General features: G+C 36.9%; 1 protein-coding gene across 1 annotated transcript in view; it reads left to right on the forward strand.

The window, feature by feature from the left end:
* LOC124607434 (xylosyltransferase oxt) overlaps window positions 1-26,385 on the forward strand; it is a 98,985-nt gene that overhangs the window by 49,299 nt on the left and 23,301 nt on the right. The window contains exons 10-12 of the mRNA XM_047139762.1: window positions 3,882-4,084; window positions 5,321-5,452; window positions 7,223-7,438. Coding sequence (XP_046995718.1) covers window positions 3,882-4,084; window positions 5,321-5,452; window positions 7,223-7,438 — 551 coding nt within the window. The remainder of the gene's footprint in view (window positions 1-3,881; window positions 4,085-5,320; window positions 5,453-7,222; window positions 7,439-26,385) is intronic.

The following is a 26,385-nucleotide window of genomic DNA, read 5'->3' on the forward strand; positions in this document are numbered from 1 at the left end:
GATTAAACTAACCACTTAATGCACTGACTATTTAAGATGTTTGTTCACAATATAACCACTGTGTGCCAGTGTTACCTTAAAGAAGAAATCAGTACCATTGGCATTATGTCCTATATAAGCATGAAATTTATCAAGTCTTCAGACTGGGGAATTAAGTTTCACATGGAAATAAAGGAGATGTGTTTGACATCTAAGGATATGTAATCACTCATATAACACTACATGTCTAGAAGATCCCTTACACATGTCTTTGATCTGTCATAATGTATTCTGGCTTCTTCCCAAACAAATATTGTGTCACTTTCAAGCTACAGTGAGAAGCAGCCATCCATCAATCTATTAATCTAGTGTACTAAAAACACTCTTTTGATTATAAGTGGTGAGAAACACAAATATATCCAGTTTCCTGACAGACACACCATCTTCATGAAACCTTTTGTGCACAGTACTTGATTATCCCATCTCACTGGAGGCTGCAGCAACTACAGAACATAGGATGGTATGAAAATCCTGTTCCTATGCATGCACAATAGCTAACTTCATTCATTGGTGTGCAACATGGCCATTAGCTGAACTTTCTGTATGACTAACCAGTGGTTAAATATATCTGACAGTGTCTGTGAAAGCCAGAGGAATGAATGTTCAGTGACCTATCCACAGCTGTCTAAGGTTCAGCTTCCTCCAATGCTTCAGTGCTTCAGTAGTCCTCGCATCACAGTTCATCTGGAAAGAGGTGCTCTGTTGGTATTCATACAGATTGGTTCTATCGACTGACTTCTGTCTCACATAACTAACACTATTCTTCTGTGAAACATGCTGTTGTTTGGCTTGTAGGTGATAATTTAGTGAAACATTACATAGGTAACAAGTTACTCAATTTATGCTGATTGCTTGTACTTTCTAGTGTTTTTTTTTTTCCTAAAATTATATAGCCACTATAGCTCTTGTGAGACATAGCTTTGTGTTATCCACAGTGGGTTGAGAAAACCGCAGCTGTTTTCCTAAAAATCACTGCAGGAGAAAACAACAACTAACCTCACTTTTTGATGAACACTTAATTTTGCCATAACTACTTTCAAGCCTGAACCCATCAGCAGATGGCAGCAAGGATTTCTTGTGTAAATTTCATGTGATTTTGGTCTTGAGGTAAAGATTTGCAAAATGAAAAACATTTCGTCCATGCTCAGGTAAAATTTGTTCAATAAATCTTTGGTGCTGTCAGGTGATGGAGTTATGCCTGAAAATAATTGTGGCAAAATAAAGTATTCATCAAAAAGAGTGGTTGGTTGCAGTTTTTCCCCTTCTGTTTTGTTCAACTTTTTTCCAGGATACATTAGTACTCTTTTTCAGAATACTGTATCATTAATGCATTAGTGCTGTGTGCAGAAATGACAATGATTGTTGCCTAAGTAGCTTGCCACAGTATAGCAGTGATGCCCACTCTTTACTGCTGCACTGTACATCAATGGATGAACAGATGACATTTTTTTACATACTGACAGACTGTTAAAATTAAATTCATTGTGTCACTATAGTACCCCACCAGTATTTTCTTAAACACTGAGATTTATATGGGAGTGGAATGTTCTGGTGGAGGCGTAAAGGTGACAACTCACTGAATTGCGAAGGTGCAGAGTCATTAGAAGGCACATAAACAATACTGAGTAGTCTCTACTTTTTATTCCATACATTATTTACATTGAGATTTATTCTTGATTTAACTTTTTATTGATTGTGTGTGTGAGAGGTTACTTTGGTGTTAGTAGTTAATTAAAGATCAGTGTTCTGATTTCCTCTGTATGTAAGACGAATAAAAAGTGTGAAATATATGTTTATCGTGTTAAAAGTTTGAATTGTGTAATGTTTTGTTACTACTCATTCTCGATTTCATGATTTCTTAGGTGTACATACGTACATATATGCATACATATCTAAAAACAAAGATGATGTGACTTACCAAACGAAAGTGCTGGCAGGTCGATAGACACACAAACACAAACATACACACAAAATTCAAGCTTTTGCAACAAACTGTTGCCTCATCAGGAAAGAGGGAAGGAGAGGGAAAGACGAAAGGATGTGGGTTTTAAGGGAGAGGGTAAGGAGTCATTCCAATCCCGGGAGCGGAAAGACTTACCTTAGGGGGAAAAAAGGACAGGTATACACTCGCACGCACACACATATCCATCCACACATATACAGACACAAGCAGACATATTTAAATATGGTCTTTAAATATGTCTGCTTGTGTCTGTATATGTGTGGATGGATATGTGTGTGTGTGCGAGTGTATACCCGTCCTTTTTTCCCCCTAAGGTAAGTCTTTCCGCTCCCGGGATTGGAATGACAACTTATCCTCTCCCTTAGAACCCACAGCCTTTCGTCTTTCCTTCTCCTTCCCTCTTTCCTGATGAGGCAACAGTTTGTTGTGAAAGCTTGAATTTCGTGTGTATGTTTGTGTTTGTTTGTGTGTCTATCGACCTGCCAGCGCTTTCGTTTGGTAAGTCACATCATCTTTGTTTTTAGATATATTTTTCCCACGTGGAATGTTTCCCTCTATTATATTAACATATATACATACATTCATTCATTCATACCTACCTACCTACCTACCTACATATGTACGTATTCTAAAGGGAAGATGACTTGTAAATGCAACCATTCATTTCTGTCAGCTGTTCATTTCAGTTCCATATAATATTAACATCCCTTCTATTTCTTGATGTCTTCCAAATACTTTGTCATAAGCCATACTTTCCTTTCTGTCCCACCACTTTTCCTTCATGTACGTTAATAATGATATAATGGCATGTGACAAGAGCCTCCCGTCGAGTAGACCGTCCGCCTGGTGCAAGTCTTTCGATTTGACGCCACTTCGGCAACTTGTGCATCGATGGGAATGAAATGATGATGATTAGGACAACACAACACCCAGTCCCTGAGTGGAGAAAATCTCCGACCCAGCCGGAAATCGAACTCGGGCCCTTAGGATTGACAGTCTGTCGCGCTGACCACTCAGCTACCGGGGGGCGGACTTAATAATGATAGTGTCGTGTGTAATGACATGTCCACAAAAATTTATTTTTCTCTACTTCATTTCCTTTAATAATCTCCTCTCTTCATTATTTTCCTTAAGACTTCCAGGATGATTTTTCTTTCTATCCAGCTTGTTCTTGTCATTTCCCACCACATCAGCATATTAGTAGCTTCAAGTTGATTCCTGTTTGACCCCCCTCCCACATAGGCAAATGCGTTAGCATGTCGCTTCTGTGATTCATGTTGGTGCACTGGCCTCAGATTGAATTGGTGCACTGGCCTCAGATTGAATTCAGCCAGTGGATTAACAGCAAGAGTTTCCCATATTTGACTAGGTGGATACCAAGGCTGCACCCACGTCTCACCTCATTTACACGATTCTCAAACATCTTGTAAACATTCTCACACTTTCACATGGGGTACCACTAGGTGCAGACAGATGGTGCGTATATAGTTCCCTTCTGTGGGGAAAGGAGGGAGAGGGGATGGCAACAAGAAGGGCATCCGACCACTAACATGTCGACTCTATGAAGACAAGGAAAACGAAGAGTTCAGTTTCTTTCCAATATACCTGAAGTCCATATTTCAGTTTCATAGTGCAGAGTACACCATACCAAATGATTTTTCAGAGCATTTTCTGAAATCTATAATCCTGTGTTCGCTGGTTTTTTTTTTGTAATTAGTCATAAGTGCCTGTTCTCTAGAGCAGTCCTTCTCTTCACTTCCATTAAGATTCTATTGTCATTTGTGATTGTACTACTGAGATAACAAAACTGTTTCATCTTATCAGTTCTGATATCATCAATTTTTATATTGGTTTTAATTTGTCCCATATGTCTCTGTAGGTATTACTGGGCTTAATAGTTATTGGCAGAATACATACCACAGTGATGATCTCAGCCCATCACCTGATGATGCACTTGTAACACTCGCCTTCAGCCTTGCACGTCTCACTGCAAAAGATATAAATATTAATAATGATGGGTGCTCCCTGAGTGTGAAGAAAATTGTATCGGTCACTTCATACCACTTCAAAGACATCTACAAGGTAAATCTCCATTTGCCAAAGAATAATCGATTCTAATTTTTAGTGAAAACATTTATGTATGAAATTTGCAGTACCCTGGTATGTAGAGTAGGTGGCTTAATATTAATGTGTGTTTGTAATTCTACTTGCAGAAATATGGAAAAAAATGTAATTATGGAATGGCAGCAAAACGTGGTAGATATTCTAATGCACTCATGCGAATTCAATTTACACTAGAAAAAATTAGTTCCAGGTTTGTCCACAAAGTACAAATCTGGTACTGAGAATGCAGGAAAGACATATAGAAATGTTTCCATAGGTAATGGATAAGCATCGGGACATGCGTGGGAGAGCTCAAACAAATGAGAAAAGTATAACAATGATTTTATTATTAACTGCCGCTTACACAGTTTGTTCTTTATGAGCACTGGAGACAGCGACGAGATGCTGTACAGTGCCAGATTTGCAACTGGTGACCAAAAATGGAACTACTTTTTTTCCACCGTAAATGGGTTCTGCATTAATGCATTAGCATATTTACCAATTTCCACTGCCATATCGTAATTAGAGCCCACACTAGAACTCCATGAGTAGCTGCACTTCTATTATGCTATAACCAACTGGTAGTATTAAGTTATCTTTCATTTACTGAGGACACTGCATCACATTGAAGTTGTTGATATTTAGTCTCAGGATGTAAGTTGGCAATTTTATGTTCATGAACTGAACAATTTATTTTTTTTATTTTTATTTTTTTTTTTTTATTTTATTTTATTATTTTTTTTTTTTTTCGGGATAATAATGTTGGGAGGGCACACCGCTTTAAAGATGATGTGCCGAGTTGTGGATGGGCACATAACAAGTAGTGATGACTGCTTAAATTCCAAATTCTTCATTCTGATTTAATCCAAGAAGTTAAAAATACTGTTGTACACCTTGCAGTGTGACAGTTCTGTGTGTTATTGAGTCTAAGGGAGTTAAATACTGATTCATCATTGTCCAAACCATTTGCAGCCAATCTCTCAGTCGTTAACAATTAATCGGTGACAAAATTCACGTGCTGTTATCTACACTATGAAGCACTTATTGCACTACAGCAAATAAGCAATATTATGAATTGGATGCAGGACTTATGTATGGAAAAGCTGCCTAATTATGAAGAATGTGGACTTTGACAGTGAAAAAAGGTTTTCTTTTCAAACAAATTACTTAAAATCTTAATGTTAACATTCTGAAATGTTAAATTTTCATTTGCAGGGCTCATTGATACTGTTTGAGGCACAACTAGAAGAAGCAAACAGAATTGCAACTGTTAGACTGGAAACCTGGATAAAGCCTCAGGATCACATTCGAAATTTTGACCATGGTACCCTGCAGTCTGTGATCAAGGTAACTGTAGCTATTATTTTTTCTTGGAGTAATGTACAGTTCATTAGAATATCTCTCAACACAAGAAAATGAAATGTAAATATATTTTTAGTGAGGACAGGAAACTTCTGCAAAAACAGTAACATGAAAAATAATGCAAAGCTAACTGTTTTTAATGAAATAACTCAAAATACCTCACAACCTCCTCAAAAACGGAATGTAAATGCATTTTAAGTGGGGACAGCAAAACTATGCAAAAATGCTAACATGAAAAAATCACAAAATTAACTGTTTATAGTGAAGTAATATAAAATTAGTGATTTTTACGAGATACCACAAAATTTGTAATTTTGCTATATCAAAAGTTATAAATCTGAGGACAGTAGCTTATTAATATTTGTAGCTGATAGTTATTAAATGTTAGCACTGCATTTTGATATTTAATCTTCTTGAGTTTGAGCTTTGTGTAATATTAAACTGACATTCATTTCCTGTGTAACGAACTTTGAGATGATGACAAAAGTAGCACAAAAGTTAGCAAAAACACCACCAAACTTGGAAAAAAAATAAACACAGAGTTTGGCAAAATGAACAACATTGAATTTGGCAAAAGTTAACATTGAATTTGGGAGAAAAAAGTAACACAAAAATTGGCAAAGAAGTAGCAAAGAACTTAGTGAAAATGCTGAATGTGGCAAAAAAAACACTGAATTTGAGAAAAAATAACACTGAATTCCACAAAAAATAACACTGAATATGGAAAAAATAACACCAAATTTGGCAGAAAGCCACCAAATATTTCAGACAAGTAATACCAAATTTGGCAAAACAAGTCGCCAAATTTCAAATTTGACACAAAAATTACACTATATTTGACAAAAAAACACTGATTACTTAGGAAAAGATACTAAATTTGGCAAAAAAATGTACTGAATTTAGCAAAAAATGCACCAGACTTGGCACATAAATAATTGTGAATTATTAACTAATTTTCAAAAATGACGAGTCTGGCAAAAAAAAGAAAGAACAGACGGGTGTGAATATAACTCGCATAACTTAATTATGAGTGTAGTTGATAGTAATAAAAGTTTCATGTAGCTAAGTGGCATGGGGCAAGTCTTTGTAGTGGACGTTACTTCAGCTCCCTGCATGCCCCTAACTTACTGCAGTTATCCAACCACACAAAGAGGACCTACAGTTTAAGATGGAATTCAAACCACATGTTATTTCTGGTGACTCCTCACATTGTAGAGATGTGAAGGTCAGGTTAAAACTAAGACCGAAAAATCTGTGGTCAGACCGTGATATATGATATAGATAATTCCACAGGTGTCCCTGCTTCTGATGGGATGGGATAAAGCAGTGACGCATTTGGAACGGAGTTTAGTGGGTTGAAATCATGGGATGGTCTTGCCTCTTGGTCTTCCATACAGACAAAACCTATGTATTTTAGGATATTTTGCACCAGTGTAAATGCTCAGGAAAATCCCAGTTTTGAAATGATCCAGTGCAATAAATGTTATGATGTAATACATATCTTGCTGCACAGCATATGTCTCTGCAATAATTTTTTTTAATATTTTCTTTTTTTTGTTATTTTACTGATTCTGTATTTCCACTAATCCTTAGTTGTTATTAATCCCAAAACTAATGGTAGATGTGTATAGAACAACTATCAATATTTTTTAAAGTTTTCTATCTGTTTCTGTTTATTTGTCTACCTGGCTTCTCACATAAGCAGAAGAGGGGTGGTTCTTTAATCATCTGTGATATCTTAATTCCATTTTCCAGTCGGCAGTTGTGAGCTCTGATTACGATCAAAAAGAACAGCTGTTGAGGAATCATCTACGGAGCTTAGGCCCTTTCTCAGAACCAGCATTGGCTGTTGAGATAGAACCAGCATTAGGAACTAATTCAGCAGTATCACTAAATCTGACAGCTCTCTGGATAGACCCAGCAGGAAGACTTGCCCAGGTTGCAGACATTCATGTTGATGATACTACCTTGGTAAGTACCTAAATATTAAATATACAAGTAATTTTCTAGAACCAGCCCCTTTCCGTGAGTATGTATGAATGATTTTATGTGCTATATCCTCAGCTTCTATAGATCGCCTAGTAATAATTTTGTATTACTTTAGCTGTAGTTCCCACATCTACAACATAATAGACGCCAAAGGTTGTACAGGGTGGAAGATTACATGTTGTATCACTATGTTCCCTGTCATTGGGCCATACTATATTTGAAAGGTGTCACTTTTCGCTTTTCTTGCAGTCTCTCAAGGATATTCTTTTATGTTTCTGCTTCCAAGTGAATTAATTTACATTTTTCAGTGTATGAGTCTTGTTGACTGCTGGATGATCTTTACCTTCTCTGTCAGACACTTAAAAAGAAAACAAAAAATGTTTTATCTCTGTGGATCATGTATGTTGTACAAGTTTATTCATCTTGTACAAGCTTGCAACTACAGCTACACATAAGACTTGTGTTCAAAAAGAAAGTTTTGTATTACATTTTTTCTTTGGGGAGTATTGCTGGCTCTTTGTGGCTTCAGGCGACTATTCTGTGTGCTGTGTTGCCAGCCTCTATCACCCTGAAGCTTTAGGAACACACAACAAAGAATTACCAATTCATAAAAATGACATTCACAGGTACATGTCTGTAGAAACTAAAATAAAGTACTTGCATTATGAAAACTCTCATGTTACAGGCATGTGACACAATTTCATGATACAAAATTGTGACATAATTTTGGGATATGAAGTCCTGTTCCATCACAAGTGCATCCTAACCCACAGTAGCTTTTCAAGAATTGAAACAGTTTGGTGCATGTTATTGCAGATTAAATGAAGCGGGTCCCCAAGCTAGATGGTGGTTTAATCTTGTTGGCATTTGTTATTTCTTCACAAATACTGCTACAGCATTTTTTTTGTATTGTTTTTTTTTTTTTTTTTTTCATTGTGGTTCTCAGGTACTGTAGTGTTATTGAGTGACTGTCTGTCACTAAAGCAGAATCTTCAAATGCTGTTTGCTGTTCATGATGCTGCATAGACAAGGCATAAGGTGAATGGATCTTGAGTACTCTGCAAGCATACAATTTCTTGATTATGCGTATTACCCAAGTCTGTTGTTTTTAGACATTCATAGTTACTGAAGTTTCAGCTGGAATTCTGGTAGGATAGACTGATTATGATTGTGGTCCTGTGAGTACATTAGGTAAATAAAGTCAGTTGCTGTCAACACTATAAAAGTTCAGCCATACATTTACTTTGTATTGATGTCAATCTGTTTGTCTTCAAGCATAGCAGGAAGATTCCGTTTTTCATCTTTCCATTCACACTCTTCAACATGTGGTTTTCAGGGACAAAGATCACATGATCAGTCTTTTACAAAGGTTACCACATGTCTGTTTAATGAACTGTTTAAATAATTATTTTTAAAATTTGTTGGGATAGTGCTAAATGATTGCTGTGTTCTTAATTTTCATTCATTGTGACATACAGACATCATTGTAAAATTTATCATATTGCTTATTAACCAGAGATAATTATATGAACTGTAACACATGAACTTATGCTGAAAAGCCAGGTTGTTTTTATCAGTTTTGCAACTGTGTAGTAACCCTTAGGAAGTTTACAGTGTATAATAATATTTACTGAAATGAAAAATTTTAAGCTTCCATATTTTTGGGCTGATGCATAAGTTCATAGCATTTTTCCACTAGTTTAATAAACTCAACAGATACCTGTAACAGATGCTTTAGTCATCATTAATATATTTTCCTTCACCATTTACAACAGTCTGCCAATGCTTAACTTTTTGACTCTGTGATTGTAGAAATCACATGGTGTTGAGGCGACGAACTTGTGAAGCCATGTTCGGAGCGCATTTTCATCTGGAAATCAAATTCCATGAAGGTTGTTCAATAGATAGCAGAAAAATTGAAACTCTCAGTTGTTGACAATAAATGTCAGCAGTGATTCATATACACCACATTGTTGCTGCTCCATCAGATGTATAACATTATCTTTTGTGGTTGCGCACAAATTTTTGTATGGGGAGTTGCTGCTTTGTTTAAACTAAACCATTCCTTTCTTTTCCATATGTTAGTATAAAGACACCGTTTGTCATCACCAGTAAAGATACAGGATATAATTGGTTGGTATTCTTCATGAGCCAATTGATAACGAGCAAGCAGAGATGCACAAACAGCCACCCACGAATTGTTATGATTTCGGCTTAGAGTGTGTTGCACCCGTGCACCTGATTTTTTGAACCTTTCCCACTGCATGCAAATGTTACATGGTTGTGGAATGATTACAGTTCATCACATTTGTCAGTTCTGGAGTACACTGATGCGCATCATTATGAATTAATGCATTTAAACAATCTTCATCAAACCCAAAAGTCTTCTTGAATTTGAAGAGACACATATCCAAATGATCCTCCTTAAAAAGAGAAAACCTTTTTCTTGATGTGCTTTATCTAATGGCATTATCCTCATACATGACACAGTTGTTTCTGGCTTCCTCCCCTCTGCTGTCACCCCTCTATCAGACTCAAACAGAAGAACATGTTGGAAATGTTCTGATTTCTTCATTTATCACTTCATTTTATAGCATCCAGAGCTCCACTCACTACTCCAAATCACAAAATGACAGCATGTAAACTCAAATAGCAACAGTGAACTAAAAATAAAAAATAACTGTTGATAAATAAACCTGAAGTAAGGGTCATTCCATGTCAAATCGTGCAAGTTATGTCACCCATCATCTCAGATTTTCATGAAACTTTTCACATTTGCTTATACTTATAACATAAGAACTTGTGCAAAATCTTTTTGCTCTCAGACTAAAACTTTTTTTATATCAAATTTTAAATGTAGTGAGCTTCTGATAACTTGGCTCTGCAAGAATGTCAATGCAATGTGGTGCTTTTATGTACATAAATGCCCCTAACTCGTGTGTTTAGGAAGCTTTTAATTTTTTTTCATAAGTTACGAGAAGCACATACTTGACAGACATGTAATTATTTAAGCAGTAAAGTTACAAAGAACAATACAAAAAATTTAATATGTGTCACTTTCCAATTTCGAGAAAAAATACAGCTCCAGCTTTGTGCTGTTTCAGCAGAGATGCCTCAGATCACCATTTAAGATGCTACAGACCAGAAATGCCCATAAACCCCGCATTATGTGATGTCATGGAGGTCCAACCATTTAGCACCTGGTGATGGTTTTACTGTCATAGCATGTGAACATTTGACCAGCTTTGCCAGTTTTGAGATACTCATTCACAGTCTCTGTGCAATAATAATCTGCTCTTTGTCAAAGTCGCTTATCTCAATGTATTTCCCCATTTGCAGCCCATATCTCTGCTAGAATGGTTCCCCATCTGTGTCTCCTCTGTTTACATACCTTTTTTACCAAGTCGCATGCCTGCAGTGCCACCAGGCAGTGTCTATCATCGCAGCGGGTAGTGGTCATAATGTTTTAGTTGCTCAGGGTATTGTTTCATCCAGGAATTTCCATTATTGAGTGTTTTATAACATTGTTTTTAATAACAGGAAAAGTTGGTCAAGGGAGCATGCAAAGAATCTTTCAGAAAGCAACATTAGTCTTTTACACAAAATGTGTAATAGTAATGCATAACATGTCTTATGTACAGTAATCATGTTTGAGGATATATTATGAAAACTTTCTGCTTTGTATGATAAATTGTGAAACATGATAATTTACACAGTGTGACTTGCACTCACTACATTGGTTGCTCACGTCTTTGTGATATTGTTTTCAAGTCGTCATCTTGCTTCCGTCTCAACATATTACCCATTTTGACAAAGGTGACTCCAATATGTTCTGTTCGACATTCAGGTTAGTTTGTCCCTTCATGTTTATCATACAGTTTGTTTGGAGGCATTAATGAAATCCCTGAAGTGGTACTGTTCTTATCTAAATGTATATTGCATGGTACACAGTGTCCTGAAAATACAGTTATTGGGCTCATGATCACTGGTCATCCAGCTTTCCTCATAATTTGCCTTTACGCTTGGTCTTCCAAGCTCTTCAATTAAGGTTTCCAGGGGAATAATGTCACTGTTTGCCCTTTAAGTAACTTTTTGCCCTCTTCTTATTCTATGATTAAAAGTAATGTTCGAAAATAAAACCACATTGGAATTATGTACTGAAGTGCTTTCATCTGAAATCTGAATAAAAATACCAATTATCATGTTCCAAGCATGCTTTGCTCAAATCCTCTCTTATTTCTACTTTAAAATAGTCCTTATCATTCTCATAGTCATCTCCAAATTCATTGTTCAAAAAATCAATGTCACTATCAGCAAAATCTCATTATAATACACATTGCAATAATAACACGTCTAAAGGTGCGTGTGATAGTAATTAGCTGCTGCAAAGACACAAGAAAGAACAAAACTAGCACACTGACATGCCCACACAAAATCTAGTGACAAATACTCAAATTACAGATTCTATTGAGATGTCCAGTGGTATGCAATACATAAGGAGATTCAGAGGAACAAAGGGAACCATCAAGAAAGGGCACCTGTCAAGTTACAGATGGCTGACTTTAAGGCAGGCAACTGGGCCTATATTTTTACAGGTGCAGCTCCAGAATGCTAATTTGGCATTTTTTTCACACCTGAACAAGTAACATTTGACTATACAATATAGAAATAAATAATACAAAGACTTTTCCATTATGTTTCTTATAAATCATATTAAAAATGGAAAAGCTGGTCATTCCTTTTGTTCCACAATTAACAATAGATATCACAACATTTACATTGCATTTGATGAGTCGGAGGCATTATTGCAACTGGCTGTAACACCATAACTTTATAACCAAAAGCAATCTTTTGTTTATCATTAACTTATGTCATTGTTATGCATCACATTCAGTTTCAGTAGTAATTAAAACAGATTTTTTTATAATTTAAACAAATTTCTTTCAGGCACAGTGAACAAGCTCCAGAATTGAGACCCTAATACTTTCTGTTAGTTTCTGTATGAGATTTGTTGATTATGTAAGCTCTAAGGGCTTCCAACTTTTGTTCTTTAGGTTTTGTGCAATAAAGTTGATATTTCTCAGTGAAAATTACATTAAATGAAACTACAAGTTTACTGTTACTAGTCACTGTTTATTTGTATCCATGATGCATTTGAAATGTTTAAACCTCCCTCGTCACATGGATTCACCTGATGAGGGAGGTTTAAACCTTTTGAAATGCATTGTGTAGATAAATAAACAGTAGCTGGTAACAGTAAACTTGTTGTTTCATTAAATGTCAATAACAGTCATGGTAAAGCCTAACCTAAAATGTTTGCATTTAAAGAAAATTACATTTACATTGTATTTCGTGCATGTAAAGAGATGGCAGAAGTATACAAAGCACAGGGTTGTTGAAGCTGCATCTGTTTAACATGGTATTAGCATCTGTTAAGGATAGGATGTAATATTCATTTTTTCCATGTATATAGTGCCGGGAAACAAAAATTAATTGTCGAGAGGAAAAGTGTGATGGTGTTACTCAACAAAATTTTAAGTTATTCTCAATATGTAAAAAAATCAAAGTGACCATATTTTGGGACAGCTAGCAATCAAAACTCATTGGTTACAAAAAAGTGCCATGGTGATACCAGCAATCTGCTAGCATTTTTTACAGAGAAGTGCTGTGAGAAAAATGACAAAAAATGCTCTTCATCAAGACAATCAACACATTCATCAGAAACTTCTAACCCAGTGGTTCCCCACAAAAAAAGAACTATAAGTTCTAAACTAGCATTGTTTGCTCCATATTAGGCACACGTGGCTCACAGTTTTTTCTAACCTTGCCTTGACATCATGTTTGGTGCTAGCTGAGTATTACAGCATGGTTGCAATTTGTTAGTAGCAGAGCCTTGCATCACAGACAAAGCATTTCAGTCTGAAACATTCTGAAGCCATTTGAATTCTATGAGGAAGAGCTTACAGTATGTAATTCACTTCTTTTCACAATGTCATGGTGGAACTGTAGTGCATAGATAATGAGTACCTCCAGTATGCTGGTGACAACACATTGCATGCAGATCCTTAGAGAATATCAAACGCACCAGCTCTCCATTATTTTAGGAATGCTGATTATCATGCTATGATGCATCTTTGGCAATCATAAATAGTTTACCTGGAGGCACATTATTAAATAGTTTCCAGGAACCAATTGCATTTTGAGTTATTAGCAGGCCTCTTTGCACTCATTTCAGCAGTGGAGGCTTTCGTAGCCAATATTTATGTGATGTTTGAAGTTGTATGGGCATTAGGCTCAGATTGTTTTATGTCGAGAAGCAGTTACCAAAAGGAGTTGGCAGCCTTGCAAGTTTCGTGCTTTCATACAGATAAGTGATTCAGACTGAAATAAAACATAACTTAATACCAATAACTAATTACATATGTGTGTGTTATTGTGTTTTTTCAAGCTTACCACTAAAGGATTCACTTTTCTTTGCATATTATGCCAGAAAATTTGAAAAGATCATAAAGCAGGGTTACAATCGGATTTTTACTTATGTTTGACACAGTAAACTTTAGAACAATTAAATGAGATTCTTTTTTTCTTTCCACTAAGTTAAGTACAGCATACCCCATCATTGTTTTAATTCTTATTTGTGAAGTGCAGCATAAATTTTATTTGATGGACCTAGAAACTTTACACTTAGTAGCTTTGTTTACATACAGTTGCAAGTAGGCCTGATTTTTGTAAATGTGTTTTCTTGTTTTTCGGTAATGCAATTGACTTGTTCTCACTAAAGTATTATTTTTACCATGAGTGAAAATTGCGGGCCTGGTGTGATGGATGCAATAATTTTTGCCATTACGATGACTGTAGTGGCATGGGAATTGGGAAGTGAATCAGACTCATCAGTGGTTCTGTAGGATACGTAGCAGAGATAGGAAGATAGTGGAACAGGAGGGGAAAATTACTGCCATTCAGGCTGAGTTACATTAGGGTAAGGAAGATCCGGATAGGTTAATGAAGGAAAAGGGTAAAGAGAGGTGGGAACTGGCAACAGATAATGGAAGGAATAGGCATAGCTTAGAACTTTTTCAGATAGCTTTGTGATGAATGTAAAAACTCAGTTTCACCTGTTGCTTCAGTTAGAAACTGATGAGCCTCAGGCAGAGGTAGGTGTAGACGAGGCACGACAAACTTTTAGTAGACACTTGAGTAAGAACATAGGGAAATCAGCGCGAAGAGAAAGAAAGTTTTGTTGTTAAGTAGTAATCATGCCAGAGGTGTTGGCAAACTTCTGCAGGATGAATTAGGATCAAAATACCAAATCACCAATTTTTTTAAACCTAGTCCTGGTTTGGGTCAGGTGACAGAGGATTTAGGTTCAGTCTGTGAAGATTTTACCAAGGAAGACACCAGGAAACAGTATTGACAGAGGTCCTGGTTACGATATAGTACATGACCTGGTAAAGGTTGCATCAGCGTCGAGCCATGCCAGTGTGGAGTTTGTGTCTGTTCTGAAATGCCATGACTGACCTCATTTGAACTCTTCTGGCAGTAGGGTTAATTTGGAGTTGGAACATCTGCTTGGATTTGGTGCAGGGTTGCATATTGCTGTTGATTCTCTCAGTAAGTGAGGTAATTTGGAGGGGTGGGGGGTGGGGGGCACTGCCATGAATGGTAAAATACCAGTGGTTGCAGGCACTGGAGCAGCACCTTTTTTTGGGATAGGTAGGCCAGAAAGAAGTCAAGTTCTAAGAGAGGTCAGTTTGAGAAAGAAATTAAACAGCATAATTCTAGCACATAGGATCAGCATAAATAGCTGTTGGTTAAAAATTTTCATCAATCAGCAGAAATTTTTATTTCCAGCCAATTTAACTCAGTCAGTGTGAAATGCCAACTATCTTTAGTGCATCAAAATATTTGAGGCTAAGAAGTAAAATTAATGAACTACTTACCTGCATTGATGAATTAGATTCATCCAACTCAATTGACATAATCTGCTTCTATGAAAATCATGTGATCATTGGTATAGTTGTGTTAAGCGTTGCAGGATTTTGGTTAGGCCAGAAATGGTGAATGGAGGAGGTGCCACATTCATCAGGAATTGCCACAAATTTAATAACATAGACATTCATAAATTTTTCTTGGAGAAGCATATGGAGGCATTTGGAATAGAAGTAGAATTTAATAATAAATCATCCATGATAGGTAATTTGAATCTGCATGTAAATCACTTTGGCTTTATTGTCCTGTCTAACAACAAAAAAGATAATAAGTGATTGCTGTTGATTTTAATTCGGATTTTCTTGAAAACTCTTCCACTAAGAACTTATTGCAGTCAGTGGCATTGCCATTCAACTTAATTCATACTCTTAACTTTCCAACTACACTGATAAGCCAAAACATTATGACTACGGCCCACTATGATGTTGAATACCACCTGGCGGTGTTGCTGGCGTGTGTCACAGTAACAAAAGTATATAAGCAGAGCAGACATGGACAAGGGATCGCCCCAACGAAGATATGCGGTGCAAATGAGGAAATCCACTGAGATAAGCAACTTTGACAGGGCCAGATTATTATTACACAGAACCTGTGAACGAAAACGGCAAAGCTGCTTGAAAGTTCACATGCTACTGTCGGGAGGATCTGTGGAAAGAAGTACAAGGGCAGTGAAACTGCCACTAGGCACTAAATGGTTGGACGTCCACGACTCTTCAGAGAACGTGTGGTTCGGGGGGATGTCTGTAGGACAGATGGTGATCTGCGGCATCTCTGCCGAAATAGCACAATGTTGGTGCACGCACAGATGTTTCAGAGCACGCCGTTCATCATGCAAAGTTGAACATGGAGCTTGGCAGCAGACTACCCTACGTGTTCGCATGTTGACCCAGCGAGATCATCAATTATGATTGCAGTGCCCCTGGCCCATTGGGATTCAACCATCAGTCAATGGAAACATGTCGGCTCTTTAGGTGATTCACATTTGTGCCGCGCTAGCTTTCTGATCATCTCAACAAAAGCCATCATCGAGATGAATGGCAGCTCGAAACGTGCAGCGCGTCACAGATGCAGACTGTTGGGAGCAGTTTATGCTATGGGAGACATTCTCCTGTGCTTGGGTGGGAGCTGTGGTAGTAATCAAAGACACACTGGCCTTTCAGCAGTATAATTGTCTGTATCTCAGAGCTAGAACCATGCTACAGTGGTTTGAGGAGCATTTTTGTAAATCCACATTGACGTCTTGGTGACGAAATTAGCCTCATGTGATTTCTATGGACCTGTCTGGGTCGCTAGCAGTCAGCATAATTACATATGTGAATCAGTGTCCCCTTTATTTACGGGATTACATGACCTGTGCATATACATCTAATGCCACACACCTCCAGAAACCTAGCGACAAACTGTCAGATCCATGATATGCAGAATCAGTGATGTATTTCATTTCATAAACAGACAAACAAGCTATTAAGTAGGCCATAATGTTTTGCCTCATCAATGTAAAATAGCCAAGGGGTCACAGATGGTCCTTGGTAATATCTTTAAAGAAATGTCTAATGAAAAAAAATTGTATTTTAAAACCAATAATAAATAGTCTCTCAGACCATGACATGCAGTTCCATTTGCTAAAATTTTAACACTGATTAGGATATAAACTCTATTAAATCTGAGTTGAAGAGGGTAGTCAGTAATGCAAAAATTGATCGTTTTAGGAAATTCCTCAAAGACATGAATTGGAGTGATGTGTACAATGCCCATAGCTTGTATGAGCAATACAACACTTTTATTATAATGTCCTTAACTTATCTGAAGACTGTTTCCCCCCCCCCCCCCCCCCCCCTCCCACAACTAACCTAGATTAGACCAAAGTCTATAAAAAAATCCATGGATAACTCAAATAATAAAGATATCCTGTAAGACAAAAAGGAAACTATATCTGTCAGTCAGAAACAGCTCTAATGCATATATTATAGATCATTACAAAGCATACTTCAAAATATTGAAGATAATGAAATGTGCTTCAGAGCATATGAATTATCAGAAAAAGGATAGTCATAACAGATAACAAAGTGAATACTGTGTGGGATATAGTGAAAGAAGAGACTGGTAGAACCAGAGATGAGATTCACATAGCATTAAGAGTAAATGATACACTTGGTAATAGATGAGTGCAGTGTTGCTGAACTTTTCAATAAGCACTTCATAACTATTACTGAAAAGATCAGAGCATCAGGTTCATTAGATGCTGCATGGAATATCTCAGACCAGTCAGTACAAATAACTACAATAATACCAGTATGAGCATTACCTTAACAACACCAGTAGTAGTAGTGCCCCTCATAAAATCCTTAAAATCGGGAAAGTGTAGTGGCTATGATAATATATCAACAAAGCTGATTAAACATTGTACCTCTGAGTTTAATGCCAAATTAAATTGTTTGTGTCACCAGTCTTTTATCGGTGGAACATTTCCTGAGAGGCTGAAGTACGCTGAAGTGAAGCCTTTGTATAAGAAAAGAGATAAAGAAATATCATCAAACTTCCATCCAGTTTCTCTTTTTCCCACATTCTCAAAAAATTTAGAAAAGATAATATACAGTCACCTTCTTAACCATCTGACCATAAATCAAATATTATCCAAGTCACAATTCGGATTCCTAAAGAGTTTCGATACTGAGAAGACTATCTACACATACACTGAAGAGCCAAAGACACTATCCCTAATATCGTGTAGACCCCCAGAAGGCTGCAGAAGTGCTGCAACATGATGTGTCAAGGACTCAGCTACTGTTTGAAGTAGTGCTGGAGGGAACAGACACCATGAATCATGCAGGGCTGTCCATAAATCCGTAAGAATACGATGGGTGAAGATCTCTTCTGAACAGCATGTTATGGGGCATCCCAGATATTCTCAATAATGTTCATGTCTGGGGTGTTTGGTGGCCAGAGGAGGTGTTTAAACTCAGAAGAGTGTTCCTGGAGCCACTACATAGAAATTCTGGACCTATGGGGTGTTGTGTTTTCCTCCTGGAATTGCCCAAGTCCATCAGAATCCACAATGGACATGAATGGATACAGGTGACCAGGGAGGATGCTTACGTATGTGTCACCTGCCAGAGTCGTGCATAGATGTATCAGGGGTCTCATATCACTCCAACTGCACTTGCCCTCCATCATTACAGAGCCTCCACCAGCTTGAGCAGTCCCCTGCTGACATGCAGGGTCCATGGATTCATGAGGTTGTCACCATACCCATGCATGTTCATTTGCTCAGTACAATTTGAAATAAGACTTGTCTGACTAGGCAACATATTTCCAGTGTTGACGGGCCCAGGTGAGGCATAAACCTTTATGTTGTGCAGTCATCAAGAATACACAAGTAGACCTTTGGCTCCAAAAACCCAGATCAATGATGTTTCATTGAATCGTTCGGACGCTGACACTTGTTCTTGCAGGATCTTTTTCTGGCCGCAACAATGTATGACATTTGACGTTTTACCATATTCTTGATATTAACAGTGCACTCGTAAAATGGTCATATGGGAAAATCCCCACTTCATCACTACCTCAGAGATGCTGTATCTCATCGCTCATGCGCTGACTATAACACCACATTCAAACTCATTTAAATCTTAATAACCTCCCATTGTAGCAGCAGTAACCGATCTAACAACTGCGTCAGACACTTGTTGTCTTATATAGGCACTGCCAGCTGCAGTGCTGTATTCTGCCTGTTTACATATCTCTGTATTTGAATACGCATGCCTATAACAGTTTTCTTGACACTTCAGTGTATGGTGAGAATGTATGTAATTCATGAGACAGAAAATTGCTGGCTATTGCTATATTTTGTGATCTGTCAAAGGTATTTGACTGTGTAAATAACAGTATCCTTTTGAGTGAACCAGAATATTGCAGTTTAGCAGGAAATGTTGCAAAATGGTTCAAATTGTATATCTCTGACAGAAAACAAAGAATATCAATAGGAAAGAGACATGTATTAACTTATAGGCATGATCCAATTGGGAATGAATAATTAGTTTTGTCCCCCATGGTTCCAGCTTAGGGCCCTTACTTTTCTTGGGTCTATCAATGACATTTCATCAGTAACATTACCATATGCCTAGATTGTTTTGTTTGCAGAAAGTACAAACATTGCAATAAATAGTAAATCAAATATAACCTTAGAAAGGTCGGCTAATGAAATTTCATCGATATTAATAAATGGTTCCTAACCGGTTCTCTGTCATAAAACCGTGAAGAAACACACTATAAGCAGCTCAGAACCTGTAAAAGGCTACCTGGCAGTATATGCCTGAAATATAATGGCAAGCAGATGGAAGTTGACGATGTTAAATTCATGTGATTACAGCTTGATAATGAATGTAATTGGGAGGAGCATACCACAGAACTGCTGAAGCACCTGAATAAATCTCTATTTACTATGTGAATGTTGTCAGATGTAGGTGACGTAAAAATAAAAATGATAGCATACTATGCTTGCCTTCATTCTGTAATGTCATACGGAATTTTTTTCTGGGGTTGCTCATTAGGCCAAACTAAAGTTTTGCAAGCCCAAAAACATGAATACGAATTGTGTGTGACGTGAACTCTAGAATGTCCTGCAGAGAGCTGTTTAAGGAACTAGAGATACCAACTACTGCTTCCCAACATATTTATTCCTTAATGAAATTTGTTATTAAAACGTATATCTTTTTTCCAAATGAACAGTGCAGTTCATGGAATCGATACTAGAAATAAGAGTAACTTCCACAAAGATTTAAAGTCACTTACGTTGGTTCAGAAAGGTGTCCACCATTCAGCAATACACATTTTCAATAACATGCCGGCAAACGTAAAAAGTTTAACTAGTAATAAAATACAGTCTTAGAAGAGTCTAAAGGATCTATTGGTGGCCAACTACTTCTATGCCATTGATGAATTTCTTAGCAGAACTGACGTCCGTGTGTATGTTACTAATAATATGAATATTGTATACAATCTGACTTTAGTACAAATTTTGTGCAGTAATGTGATCGTTGTAAATAAATGGTGTAAAATATTTTTTATTTTATTTTTTTTATTTGATGATGTGTAGCTACAATAGCCCAAGAATCAGTGGCGGCCACTGAGGCATTCCATTGGTGGTGCCGAAAAAAACTTAGTTTGGTAGCATCGATCCTGTTATGGAATTTTGTTGATAATTCATATATTTCACAAGATATTATATCAAACAAAATGTATAGAGAAATGGGAATAAAAACTTATTACAACAGCGCCCTTCTTATGCACAGTAGGAGACTGATATACTCCTGTAGAAAATGATAGCAAGTGTTTTAGAGAGAGAGAGAGAGAGAGAGAGAGAGAGAGAGAGAGAGAGAGAAGTTGCTTTAGCTATCTTTTTTGTATATCTGCATGAGATATAAAATGTAACACTGACTTCAAAAATCTCTTTCACACACACAAATGCACATGTGGGCACACATATCAACAGCACAATTCTTCAGTCCTCATGGGGTATGTTCGGTCACTTTAATGTGGCAGTCGTAAGCTGGGAGTGTTTTGATGTATAGTTGTTTAAGATACTGGTGGACATTGGGCCTGAACTACCATGTTACGACACCACCAACCTCAGCTAACAGTTGTGCTCTAGCCATTATCGAATGATTTATGTGCTCCGCTTTGCTTCGTGTTGTGCTTGTGGTTGTTTCCTTTTCTTATTTTGAAATGAGTGCAGAGAGCAATCTTGCTCTCCCGCAGGGTTCGAATATGACTCTCACAACACCAGATAGAATCTGCAATCCATATGTACATTATTACATCGGTTCTGCCTTCCCATGAGCACAGAACACTGACATAGGCTGCCAGCCCTGTGAGAGGGAGGCGTGGCTTGCCCCTCCCCCACACCGCTCTTCTCCTCTTGACAGTCAGAATTCCTCGTTTGTTTTATGTTCATGGCCGACTACCAAAAGAGTGTCTGCTATAACATGAGTACCAGTGTGAGAAATAATAGAGCATGTATAAATTATCCGAACTTGTAATCTGGATTTTGCGAAGAAAATTTAATCTAATTACCAACATTTAAAACTGAAAGTATTGTACTCACCAAAAGCAGCAACTCCATGACTTTGGGAAGGCAGCTTCAAAATAATTAGTAGGGGCGATATTGTAAATTCATTCGTTGCTCCTTCTTGTTGGCAATAAATCTGTCATCTAAGATTAAAATGCTCAATTTTACACACGAACTAGCATCCCTAAGGCACTCAGTCATTCTTCTTTCATGGTGTTTCGTAGGAATGTTTTAATTCTCTTGACCATTGAAAAGCACCACTCAACTTCTGATGTCGAGATAGGTATCGTGATTAGCAGTTTCAAAACTTTATCTGTCTCCTTGTTGAATGTGTCATGAAATTCATCCTCTAGAATCAGTGAAAGAAAAGCAACTGCTCTCAACTCAGGCCTAGCATAGAAAACTTGAAGCTCATGCTTCAACTTTCTTTTTTCCAGAAATGTATATGTGTCTTTAATTTCAAGGTATTTGTAAGGAAAATCTGTGATGTATTTGTCAAACTGATTTACATCAAATAAGTTGGCTGCAATGAGGTGTCCAGTGAACTGTAAACATAATTTTATTTCAGAAAGGACAGCATCATACACTTCCAAAGCATCTCTTTTTTTATGCCCATCAAGAATAAGAGGCTTCTTGGCAGGCACTGTTTTGTCATTTTCGAAACTAATCTCATTAAGGATGGAGTCAATGTCATCTCTGATGGTTTGCATTACTGCTTCAATGTTCTGGTTGTCTTGCATTGCTGTGGTTGTTTCAGTTATCTTTTTCTGAAACTAATTAAAAAGTACATCTGCATGAGGCAGTATCTTACAGATATATGATAGCTAGAAAATGACTTCGTTATCTTTCAGTCTTTGTATGAACCAACTTTTTAAATAGTTTTTTGCTCTCGATTGTTTCAGTGACTTCCATAACAGTAATATGATTTTTCCCTGTTTTCAAAAACATTTTTTACTACTCGTGAATGATAATTCTATCTCATCACACAACCGGGGCAAGCTTTTTGGAATAATGCTATGCAACACTTTTGATCTCTGTGGCAAGTCACAAAAGAAAGACTCGCCTGGAAGGTGTGCAAAAAAGATGTGGGCCTTGCGATTAACAGAGGCTTCTGTAGACATAAGGTTGAACTGATGCACATAACAATGGATGTAGCTTGCATTTGGATATTTCTGTTTAATTTCTGAACCCCATTTGACTTGCCACTCATAATGTTTGCACCATCATAACACTGAGCTATTAGTTATGCTCGATCATTGCCAATTAATGGTTCAGTTTCTTTCAGAATACTCTCAGCTATAGAATGAGCATGCTGACTTTCTGGATTAACAAAGTTCCAAAATCTTTCAACAGGTTTTCGCTCAACAACGTAATGCAAAGCAATAACCAGTTGAAACTCACAAGACACATCTGTGCTTTCATCTGTGATTATTGCAACATAATTGGCACGTTTTATTTCTTTATGAACTTCAACATGGTACACTTACAAAGTGCATTTGCAGTAGTTTATTCTGAACAGTCCTAGAAATGCCTTTGAACACTGATGCTTGAATAGATGAACTTATAGATGTTTATCCAGTTCTGCACTGAACTGAATTAGCTTGCAAAAAACCATATTGTTTTGAGAGGCATCAGATTCATCATGGCCACTGAGAGCCAGTTCCAAAGCACCACAGAACTGAATACAGTTTATAATTAAATTCAATGCATATCTATTCTTTTGTACACGTTTGTTGTGGGTGTAAATTGTTTGTCTGTATTGCAAATCTAATTTCTGCTGGACGTTGGTTTTGTCTACAAATGAAGGACTAAGCACATTATTCATGTGTTGCTTTGACGTATCGTGCTTTCATTTTAGACCATATAAGGCAATGTCAGTTACTCCAGCCTTACAATAATTAACATCTGCCCCTAAATAACACACAAGGAAAACAAAAAAACAGTGATTCTTTCCTCACAACCACAAATCCATTTCTTCTTTTTTAAATTTCTAGATTGAACTTAAGGCATCGATTTTTTTGTTTGCTGCTACAGATTCAGATTCAGGAGTGGCCTACCTAGTGTTTTTTATCTGAGAGTCCTGTCACTAAATGACATTTTTAATAACTCATTTGCTTTTTTCATGTTTGCTATTTTCACTGACAACTGAATTTTCCCTTATAGATAACACTGTGCAGACAGTTATATACGGTCAATTACGTGACCTTGCAATAACTACAACGTGTTTGTACAGAGCTGTAATACATGAACGTAATGAGTATAAACAGAAATACTATACCTTTGTTTGGAAAACAGATGCTCAACTGATGGTGAATACATTAGTTTTTTTGTTCTGTCGCAATAGCCCTACTGTTGTGAAATATACCAATATTGAAATAATGCCACTTAGTTTCAAAATCTAAGGGCTAATTATATTCAAATTGCATTTAGCTATTTTTCGTGATATTTAAGTGCATTATTTCTGTATTTGATTTAATTAAGCATTATTTAGTGTTCTGGAATGCATTAGCATTAACTTGCAGAAAGATTGTAAAACTGGATTACAAGAAATCTGTGCCCCGATGTATTCTAACATGATCGCTAAATGGCAGGTAGTGCTTCTACAGGTCCTGCACTTTACTGCTCTCTGGCAGAAAGAACGTGAAGCTTTGAGCCAGACTAGCTGTGGGTCTACTTCCGCCATAAGAAGCATGTAGAAACCAACAGCTGAGCCTTTCACACAGCCCTCGACAGTGCACGCAGTGAAACACGCCTCTTCAAATCAGAAAATGCGTACTCCAAAACAATGTTTTATGCGCTGTTCGCATAGATTTCTCTTTCTTTCCTTTTTATATAAGTGGTGCCATGGCACAGCAGCACTACCTCAGAAACTGCCCCTGCCAAGAATTAGCATATGCACCCAAGTGTAATGAACTTTTAATATTTAATGATAAGTTTTATGTGCTTTTAAATGTAAATATGCTTAAGACTTTTTTTTATTTTTTAATTCCGATTCCACATCCACAGGGGCAATTTCATTTGTGATCTGTGGAAGGTACATTATCATATCTGTTCTTATTCTGTAAATATTTATTGTGTATTGTTGTTTTCTGACATGTTCAACATTCCAGAGTATCTTCTTACTGTGGATCAGTCAGAATGAAAAGTACATCTAATCTAATCTCTATAGCAACTGAGGATGTCTCCACCATTAGGAGATGAAAAGATAGGCACAGGAACCTGCCTTAGACTGCCATCTAATGCCACACAGCCAAAATCACCAAAAATTTTGGTGTGTGTATCTGGTATTGAAGAGTTAACCCTTTAAAGTGGACTGCTGCAACAATTGATGTGCCACTATATCAAAAGGGTGTTTGATGGCTATACAAATTTTAGGATCCATACTTGGTTACTATTCAGCCATGGCAGCTGTATCTCTAACAGTTGTGTAGATAATATGGATATCTGTAATGAAGACTGTTTGAAAACAGCTGCACAAATATTCCGGTTGGATCTTGACCAGATTTCAAATGGTGCAATCTTGACCAGATTTCAAATGGTGCAAATATTGGCAACTTGCTTGAAATGTCCAGAAATGTAGAGTAAAATTGTGTGCTTCACAAAATGATAAAAGTAATATCTTATGACTACAGTATCAACAAGGCACTGTAGGGATCAGTCGACTTCTACAAATACGTGGACATAACAATTTGTAGGGATATGAAATGGAATGATCATATAGGGTGAATTGTAGGTAAAGCAGATGAAAGACTTCAGTTCATTGGTAGAATACAAGAGAAACACAAGCAGTCTACAAAGGAGATTGATTACAGAAAAATACTTGCACAGCCCATCTTAGAATGTCGCTCAAGTGTGGGGGAACTGTACCAAATAGGACTAACAGAAGATACTGAATGTATCCAGAAAAATGTGAATAGTCACAGTTAGTTTGACCCATGGCAGAGTGTCAAAGAGATACTGAAGAAATGTAACTGGTAGGCACTTGAAGATAAACACAGACTACCTTAAGAAAGCCTATATAGCTAGTTTTAAGAACCATCCTTAAATGATTAATTAGGAATGTACTACAAGATTAGACTAATTGCAATGCACACAGAGGTGTTCAAACAATCATAGTCTCTTGCATTATATGGAATGGAACAGGAAGAAGTCATAGTAAATGGTACAATGAGAAGCACCCTCTGCCATGCCTGTAACAGTGTTTTTGCAGAGTATGAATCTAGTTGTAGGTTTGTCAGTTCAGTTGTCACACTACTGGCTGACACTCGTCACACTTTATAGTTTGCTGTAAACCCAGAAGTTGGTGATTCGTACAGAGCTGAATTTCAAAAAATGCAGTGTAACTCTTTTTCTGTCCTTCAAATGGAACCCAAATCCTCTTGAAAAGAGGAAATTGACATAACTTTAGATTACATTTTAACTCATTATCTCGAAAAATGTGAGACTTGAAGGGAAAGAAACAACTGTGAAAGTGGCCCATAGTTCTTCCTTAATGTCTCCAGTAACAATTACATTTCATTGTCTAGTTACAAAGTGGTAAATATAGCGAAAACACTGAGGATTATATTAAGTTTTCTTTAACTGAGAGACAAGTTAACTAATTTTAATGAGAGGTGTAGTATAAATTGAAATACTGGAAAAATGTCTGGTACAGGTACAGGTATTCCACATTTATTTTTTAATTTGCCACTTTGACTTTTGTCATTTATGGCTTGAATGTCAAATTGGGTTTCAACAGCTCTGTTTCTACAACAGAATGACTTCCAACAATTCTAAGCTCTGTTTGTTTATGTAAGTGGTACTTAATAGTATTGCAAATGAATAGTAGGTGAATCTTTTGTAGTGTTGGCAGAAGAGCCAACACTGTTTTTCT

This window comes from Schistocerca americana, chromosome 3 (assembly GCF_021461395.2).
Source record: "Schistocerca americana isolate TAMUIC-IGC-003095 chromosome 3, iqSchAmer2.1, whole genome shotgun sequence".
In the NCBI taxonomy this organism is placed as follows: Eukaryota; Metazoa; Arthropoda; class Insecta; order Orthoptera; family Acrididae; genus Schistocerca; species Schistocerca americana.